Here is a 9427-nt window from a genome sequence, read left to right on the forward strand (position 1 = left end):
AGGGTTTATTTCATCTTACAGCTTCTCATTCGTCTTCTAGGGAAGTCAGGACAGAAACTCAAGGTGTGCATTAGCAGTCAAGAACTTGACCAGCCCCAACATGGATGTCATGTAGCTTTCTCCTGGCTTGGGTGGGCAAGTTAGAGAGTGGACTTCCCCCCCCTCTAAAGTAGAGCTGACATTTACTCTCTTACCCAAAAATCCCTGGCATCTGTAGCAGGTTTGGGATTGTATTCGTGGGGCTGCTTCTAAAGTATAGTGTATATTACAAAAGGCCAGACCCTGCAGCCAGAGAACAGGCCAAGACATCCTGCAGCTCTCACCAGGACAGAGACTTAAGCAGCTGCCTGTGTTGTGACTTGACAGCTCTTAATTGATGACACCTGGGTTCTCCATGCTCCTTGTCACATATGCTGTACTGAACTAAATCATGTGATGTGAAACTTCTCACTACTTCTAAAAAGTCAGACCTTTCCTTTGGTCTGGGGATTAGGTCCAGAGACTTCCCGGGGATTTGTTGAAACATGTTAATGAAGGTGCTTTCTGAAGTGGCTCCTTTGGACTCAACTCTACACCCCCCCCATGTTGGCTCAAGCACATTCTCATTTGCACTCTTAAAAAAACAATGTTAATGTGTATACATGTGCATCACATGCATGCAGGAGCCCGTGGAGGTGGCAAGAGGATGTATTACAGAGGTTGTGAGTCAGCTTGTGGGTGCTGGGAATAGAGCCCGAGTCCTCTGCAACAGCAGCCAGTGCTCTTAACCACGAAGCCATCCCTCTAGCCCCTCTGCCTTGTTCTCAGTCTTAATAAAGTTGCTCTCCAGTGTTTAAAGGGAACCTCTCCACCTGAAAGTTCATCATGTTTAGCTCTCTTTATATTGTACTGTTTCAGTAAGTTCTGCTTTCCTTCCATTTGGAGGCCCTTTTCTTCCAGCAAACTGCATATTCGGAAGGGAACTGCACACGAGCTTCTCTGCAGACTGACTGCTATGGCCCTTCTATATTTAATGGTTAGCTGTTTGCATGTTTGTACAGTATTCACTAGCTTCAAGGTATTAAAGAGTGATCAAAGAGCACATAAATCATGTACCTTGATGTCATGTTATATGATTGGCCCCAAAGTCCTCCTCTCATTTTCTTCCCTTACTAACCAACCCCTACTTATACTTCAAAATCCACAGTAATTAAGCCTGCCTCAATAAACCCATGCACCTCCTTTTATAAGGTCCTTTAGTCATCTCCTACATCGTGCATAAGTAACTTGGTTCATGCAAGGTATCTTTTACAGCACGTATTCCCTCAGGATACAGCTCTCCTTAGGGTTTATAGCTGGGCCTTGTCTGGCAGGAGATGCCATGGAAAGACTGCTTGTACCAGGCCGGGTGGCACTTACATCAGATTCTGTATATTAGAGGATGGATTCCTCAGCTTGAGGCACAGTATCTTCATGGCCCATTCAAGATGCTGCTGCCCAAGTCCAGCTTCTCCAAATTTGAGTGGGTGCTGAGCACAGAGCAGAACTTCTCCCACCACTGTATGAGGAGGTGCTTATGTTGTGTCCTGGGTCAGTGAGAGAGAAAAATGGGAGGAAAATGTGATTGAACACATTTTCAATCACGAGTGACTAATCATGAGTGACTGCCACAGCAAGGCCACGGAAGGGAGACTAGACTAGAGAGAGTACAGGACAGCTGAGGAAATAAAGCCAGCTCAGTGGGTGCTGCCTGGTGCTCCACAGGACCAGCTTCAATATCCCCTGGGGGTATGATAGACCAATCAGAGAGCCTTCAAGCCCTCCCAGTCGCCCTCTCCTCTCTCTCTCTCTCTCTCTCTCTCTCTCTCACACACACACACACACACACACACACACACACACACACACACACACATACATCTGTGTATATGCTCATAGAGGCCAGAAGAGGGCATCAAATCTCCCTGGAGCTGTAGTTATAGGCAATTATGAGCCACCCAATATGATGCTAGGAACCAAATTCAGGTCCTCTGGAAGGGCAACAAGTACTCTTAACTACTGAACCATCTCTTTAGTCTCTTTAGATTTTTTTTTTAACCTTGGAGATTATATGATCATTCCAACTCCATCTTGGAGTACAGATTACAACTTCCTGTTAGTTATGGCAACTGACTGAACAGAATACAGGAAAAGCCAGGTTTATGCTAGAAGAAGTATGCATAATTCCTAGTAGCAGCAAGAGAATTACAGGACCCTTGACTTGGGAGTCTTGCTGACTTCTTGCCCTCCCTCAGCTGCAGGTGATCTTGGAGTATGCCAGAATATATATGGAAGTAAATAGTTAATTGAAAACATGACTCCGTGACACAGCTTTACTATCTGTGTGAGAACAGACTTTGTGATGCCTGACGACTTGAGCTCAAAGCCTGAGACCTCTGTGGTGGGGCACTCATAAGTTCTAGTTATTCTTGGCCTTCCCTGCATGCTTTGACATGCACACACGCTCATACATACACATACACAGAGAGAGAGAGAGAAAGAAAGAGAGAGAGAAATAAATAAATGAAACTAAGTATTTTTTTTAAATACAAGTTCCCAGAAGTGGATAGTGGAGTGGTGGATTGAGACTGGGAGGAGGAGGGGAGAGAAGTTGGTCAAAGATCACAAAATCACAATCAAGAGGAACAAAACTTAGACCATCTGCACATTGTGGTTTAATATATAGTGATGATGTCATGTGCCTGTGTATGGCTATGTGCATAAATGCATAAATGCAGTTGCCTGTGGAAGGCAGGAGAAGGTGCTGGAGGCCCTGGACCTGGAGCTTATGTAATTGTGAGCCATCCCACCTGGGTGCTGGGAACCAAATTCTGGTCCTTTGTTAGAGCAGGACATATTAGTAATCTCTGAGTCCTCCTCCTGCCTAGATAAGTTTGTCCACTAATCTATTCATCATTCTGACTATCAGACTTTGGATACTGTCAATCTCCCAGGAGTCTCATGGTGGGAGAAGAGAAAGGCTGGATCCTGGTGCCTGCCAGAGGAGAACTTGCCTCTCAGAGAGCAATTCTGCACAAAGCAGACCATGTTGCTAGAGAGGCTGGGGTGGGGGCAGATGATGGATCAGCGCTTGGCAGGGATCACACATCTTGATCGAAACTACTTAATGTGCATCTGTCTGGTTCTACACATCTCTATTTTAACCTCACTTCAGGATCCAAAAGATAGACTACGGGGAGGGGGTCAATAGATATCTATGGATTTTTGATCTGTTTCTCTTTCCCAAGTGGCCACAATGAATAAATCTTTTCTACATTTTATCATTAACTTGGCTGCTCTAATTGGCTTGTCAGTGGAACCTAGCTTGACACCTCTTCCTCCTGAGTTCTAGGCTTGCAGGTGTTTACCACAACACACTCAGTCTATGCAGTGCTAGGGCCTAACCTCGGGGCTTCATTCATGCTAGGCAAGCATGCTGCCAAGGGAAATATATCTACCGGCTGTAGCCCCAGCGTGGGACTCAGTCTGACAACCAGACTCAGGTCAAGTCCTACTAGTAAGTAGATTATCCTTTAAGAGCCATCTGGTACCCTGAATGTTTCTGAATGTCTAAGTCCAGTAACACACAAAAATTACTAACTGGCTTGGGAGAAGAATCACCCCATACTCACTTCTGGGGAGCAATAGGGCACAGCTCAGGAATCTTATCCACAGAGAACATGTCTTCAACATCCACCTGGATTGCCTTCAAGCTCCTGCAATGCTGAAGACAGTAGGTAGATACCATCAAATCCATCTTCTGGTTAACCAGAAGCCACACTTCTTGGAAGTTTTTGAGAGCCGAACGAACAAATTCTTCATCCAGAGACCCAAAGAGATAGTAGAAGGCATCCATGTAATCCTTTGGGCTAGTGGTTTTGACCTGCTGCCCTAGTAGAAAAACCCAATGTTGGAGCTTCTTCTCCACAGCTGGGGATAGAGGACATCTAAGCAGAACCTCTAGGGTCCTCATGGTCTCCTTGTTCGTGAGGCCAAATAAGAAACGCTTCATTCCGAGAAGGTGAGTGTCATTGGTTTCCTTCAGCTCCAAGTTGCTCTTTTGGTTTTTATTGAAAATATACTGATACAAGTCCCCTAGTCCTTCTAAAACATAATACAAGGCAGCACAGAAATCCTGTAGGCTGAGGTGGAAGAAAACATAACACTGCTCACTGCTGTGGCCCACCTGGAGAAGGATGTTCATGTGAAAGAGGGCTGAGATCTCAGACTCCTTTAGGCCATGGGTCTTCAGGTTGTCATTGTGGAACACTGACCTCATGTTCCACACTCCCTCAGCCGCCATCTTGCACAAGCCCACTAGAGCAACTTGCTCTTCCTGACTGAGACAGCTCTGGAAAAGATCTCTTGGGGTGAGCTGGTGGAACACAAAGGTGGCATACAAACTGGTGAGGGTCTGGAAGGCTGGGGTACATATCTTTCCCAGTTTCTCCTGCAGCTGCAGAGCCTCACAGACCAGAGAGCATATGGAAGGGACTTGGCATTGGTCAAATAGCTGGGAGTTTTCTATCACAGATTGGAAGACTTGCATTCTTGGATGGTCATCAGGGGTGCTCTCGAGGACTAGCTGAATCCTCCTTATTGCAATCAGTCCTTCAACTAGTATGTAGAGGGGGGACACCACTATTGAATTGAGTTTTTCTAAGCCTGTGTTTCTGGTGGTGATGATGAGAAAGGACTGTGGGAGGAGGGCCTTCCTCAGAAGCCTGTACATCAGGAATGTATATGGGCTGTTCATCCTTCCGGTCTCCAGAAAGTGTCATGTCATCATGGAGGACAGAGTTCATATTGTCAAAATCATCGATGACAAACAACAGTTTTTCTGTTTGGGACATGATCTTTGTCACTGGAGCCTGGGAGTCTGGCCATTCCTTAGAAATCAACTGTGCCCAACTGCTCTTCTCTGTCCACTTTATTTCTCTAACAGAGAAGAAAAGGACATAGGACATGTCTTGGTAGAGTTTTCCCTGTGCCCAGCCCAGCATGATACTTCAGCCAAAGCCAGCTTCCCAATCCCTGGTTTTCCATGTAGAACAGTGTGAGGACAGAGGCTTTCTGTTTAAAAGCATCAGACAATGCTTTCTTCTCTGGGCTGTCAGAGCATACATCCATACTTGTGTCGAATTTAGATACCACATGGGCCTTGTAGTCTTGCAGGTCACCTCCACAGTACGAAGTCAGATAAAAGGACAGAATAAAAGACAAAATTTGAACAAAGTCTTATTTTTAGTGACATTGAAATACATATCTACATGATGAGTATAATTAACAATGGCTTAGAACATCTCTGGGAAGAATCTGAACTAACTTATAGTAAAAGAAATGATGGGCATTTAAAATAATGAATATGCTAATTGCCTTTAATGTATCAATGTACAATGTATAATGTAGCAATATATGTTCTCCTAACATGTACAAATGTGTCAACCCACACACTCTCTCCTTCCTTCCCTCCCTCTCCCTAGTTTTAAGTCAGATAGCTATGTACAATGTTCTTGTTACTTAATTAACCTGTTTCGATACAAGAATCTCATAACTCAGGCTGGCCTCAAATTTGCGATGTAGCCAACAATGACTTTGAACTTCTGATCCTCCCATCTATGTGCTGTGATTACAGGTGTGCACCACCATGCCCAGTTTTATGTGGTGATGGGGACTGAACCCCATGGCTTTATGCATGCTACAAAACACTCTACCAACTTAGTTAGAGCCATTGTTCAGTCTAGCTTCTTCTGAGCAATAGCTTTCTCATGAGAAATTACACATAAACACATGTGCAAACACATGCACACAGATACATGTGCAAACATATGCACACACATACATACATGCACAAATGTGAGCACACACACACACATGTATGAACTTACACACATAGAAAAACCCCAAACTAATTTTATCTATTACCTCCAAACGAAAATTGTATTACCATTTCTATAAGACGTAACTAGGCAGAAGCTTGCATCTGTAAGCTTTCTGTTGGGCAGATGTTGATCTCATTCTATAAGCCTAACTTTGGCTCCTATCAACACTATGGAGGGTTGAATTTTATTCTTTCTCAATCACTCTCAATCTCAATGTTTACAGATGCATTTATCTTTATTTTATTAATGTTTTCCCTGTATGTATGTCTGTGTACCCTGTGCTGGCTGTGTCATCTTCTGGAACTACAGTTGCAGATGGCTGTGACCTGGCCTGTGGGTGCTAAAAACTGAACCTAGGTCCTCCAGAAGAGTGGTCAGTGCTCTTAACTGATAAGCCATCTCTCTTGTCACCAATTGTATTTTTAGGGAGTCTAACTAAACCCAGATCTCAGGAATATGGATAGACTGAGCTGGCCAGCAAGCACCAGGGATCCTCCTGTCTCTGCTGGGATTATAGGCACATACCCCTCCCACCTGGCCCCATTATATGGGTTCTGGGAATTGAACTCAGGTTCTTGTGCAGCAAGCATTTTCTTTTCTTTTTTGGGAGTGGAGGGAGGGGGGAGAAATGGGTTTATTTGGCTTACACATTCAGATCATAGTTTATCACTGAAGAAAGTCAGGACAGGAATTCAAAAAGGGCTGGAACCTGGAGGCAGGAGCTGATGCAGAGGCCATGGAGGGTGTGGCTTACTGGCTTGGTTCACATGGCTTGCTCAGCCTACTTTCTTTTTTTTAATTTTTTAATTAATTTATTACAGTTTATTCACTTTGTATCCCAGCTGTAGTCCCCTCCCTCATCTCCTCCCAGACCCACCCTCCCTCCCTCTTCTCCCCATATGCCCCTCATCTAGTCCTGTAGCCAATGGCAGCTCAGTCTCCAAGTAGGTTCCCTAGTAAGGGGAGCAGGGTCTGTCTTTGACATGAACTCAGTGGCCAGCTCTTTGATCACTCTCTCTGGCGGGTACAGCCTTACCAGGCCACATAGGAAGATTCAGCCAGTCCTGATGAGACCAGATAGGCTAGGGTCAGATGGAAGAGGAGGAGGAGGACCTTTCCTATCAGCAGCAAGCATTTTCATGACTGAACAATATCAGCCTTAAGGTTCAACCTTACTAATAACAGCTATATACCCAAACACAGATTCATGCAATTTAATGCAATCTCTTATCAAAAGCCTCGCTGACCATTTCCCTCCAAGAAATTGTCAAGGTGATTTTAAAATTCATGATAGAACCAATAGGATCAAGAATGGCCCCCCAAATCTTGCAGACAAATGTAGAGAGTCATTTATCCCGAAACATTTAAACCAGTGGGGATAGCTGAATAAGGCCAGTTCCATAGACCATAGCACTGAGAAACCCAAAATTACCTTCCCACACCTCTAAACAATTTGGAATAATTGTTAGTGTGCATGTGTCTAAGGCATGTGGTGAGTGCAAGTATGTGTGTGCATGCTGATGCGGGTGCCAGAGATCAACCTTAGGTTGCCTTCCTTTCCAGCCACCTTTAAAAAAGGGAGTTATTTTTAATTCTGTGCCTGTGGATGGATATGTATGAGCACTTGGCAGAGGAAAGAGGTGTTGGATCTCTTGGAGATGGAGTCAGAGGTGGCTCTGAGCCACCTAATTTGGGTGCTGGTAAGCAAACTCTAATACTGTATGTACATACATGAATTCAAGGGTCTAATTCTTCAGATAAATGATACAACATGTGGCTTTATCTTCTTTACACCCCACCCTGCCTGCAAAACTGGAGTCTGTTCCTCCTCTTGTCCTTGCTCACTCAGGCTTGGTTCACCTTTGTCTTCTGGCTTACTCATTGTGCTTTCTGCAACAGAGAGGAAGAGAGAATGCTGTTATTAAGTCACCATCTACTTGCCCCAGCTGGGTACGAGAACACTTCATTTCCAAACTACAGAGGGGAATTAAGGCAAGCCTCTGCTCAGTAGTAGTAGTAGTCTATGATAGTAAGGTCCTCTGCCTCAGAAGTACAGTGAAGCAACTGAGAAAGGCAGGTAAAGATGTGGCAATTTGGAACTTACCACATGCATTCTGTAGGGCTCTGCTGGCTAGCTTTGGGCAGGTGTCAGGATGAGGTGTGGGGTTACAGGCTTGAGTGTTCATCTTTGTCATCCTCAATGCCTTAAAACTGCAGACCTGGGTAAGCAGCTGTTCACTCGACACTCAGGAATCGCCCGATTAGAGGTGTGTTCAGCTTCGTGTGTGCTCATGTGGGAGTACATGTGTGTCAGCCATGGTATCTTTCCTCTTTTAGACACCTGCCTAGTTTTGGAAAAAAAAAAAAAAAAGAATTTTGTTTTATGTCTATGTGTGCATGCAGGTGCCGTTGGGAGCCCAGAAGAGGACATTGGGATTCTATGGAACTAGAGTTACAGCTGGTTGTGAGCCACACTGGTGGCTGCCAAGAGCAGTGTGTGCTATTAGACACTGGACCATTTCTCCAGCCCTAACTCTGGTGGTTTGAATAAGAATGGTCCCCATAGGCTCATATATTTGAATGTTTGGACTACAGTTTAAGAAGGATTCAGAGGTGAGGCCATGTTGAAGGAGCTTTCAAAAGCCCACACCAGGCCCAGTCTCACTGTCTCTGCAGTGTACTATTGGGATTAGTTAACTCTCAGCTACTGCTCTGTACAGTACCGACCTGCTTGCCTCCATGCTTTCTGCCATGATAAGCATGGACTAACTTCCAATACTGTAAAAACAAGTCCCAAGTTAAATGCTTTTACACTTTGCCTTGGTCCTGCTGTCTTTCTACAGCAACAGAAGGACAACAAGGGACCCATCCACTTATTTTTTTCCATACAGGGTCTCTCCTAAACCTGGAGCATGCCTGATCTAAGCCATGGATGACCTTGGTCTACTGATCTTCTGGCTACCAGGGCTGGGATTTACAAACATGAGCTGTCACAATTGACTCTTTACATGGGTTTTGGGGATTTGAACTTGAGTTCTCATGTTTGTCCACTGAATGCCATAGTCAACCAGCAGACACTGATTGCTAAAGGCTGATTGATAAATACAATCAAATACAGTGCAAATACCTTCTGCAAACAATATTCATCTTTATCCAGTGCCTAAGAAGTTAGCTTATTTCTCCTTCTTTGTTATCACCCAGATAAGAAGCAATTCTAGACTTTACATCACTTTACTGTGGTCTAAGAACTTCCGACAGCACTTCTGTACTCCCCCTTTTTGAGCTCTCATGCAGCTCAGATGACTGTGAGCTCCTGAATCCTTTAGCCCCGCCCAGTAGAATTCTAAGCAGGTGCTCTAACCATTGAGTAACACTTCAGCCCCTCGCTAGGGAATTCTAGGCAGATGCTCTACTAATGAACCATATCCCCAGGCCCTCACTGGTAGATCTCCAACACATACCTTACTACTGAGCTACACCCCAAGCTCTTTACTGGTGGATCCTAAGCAAGTGGTTGACTCCTGAGG

At 44.7% G+C, this 9427-nt stretch overlaps 1 protein-coding gene across 1 annotated transcript; it reads right to left on the reverse strand.

The window, feature by feature from the left end:
- Positions 1 to 470: 470 nt before the first annotated feature.
- LOC129675557 (NACHT, LRR and PYD domains-containing protein 5-like) lies at positions 471 to 8095 on the reverse strand (the record flags this gene model as incomplete). The annotated part of the gene is given in 9 exon segments (XM_055605526.1): positions 471 to 569; positions 1399 to 1459; positions 1462 to 1565; positions 3651 to 4753; positions 4755 to 5029; positions 5032 to 5094; positions 5097 to 5207; positions 7713 to 7790; positions 8005 to 8095. Coding segments are annotated over 9 exon segments (1985 nt in total), but the record flags the coding sequence as incomplete, so codon positions are not given.
- Positions 8096 to 9427: the final 1332 nt, after the last annotated feature.

This window comes from Psammomys obesus, unplaced genomic scaffold (genome assembly GCF_907164565.1).
Source record: "Psammomys obesus unplaced genomic scaffold, mPsaObe1.curated_primary_1811, whole genome shotgun sequence".
Classification (NCBI taxonomy): Eukaryota; Metazoa; Chordata; class Mammalia; order Rodentia; family Muridae; genus Psammomys; species Psammomys obesus.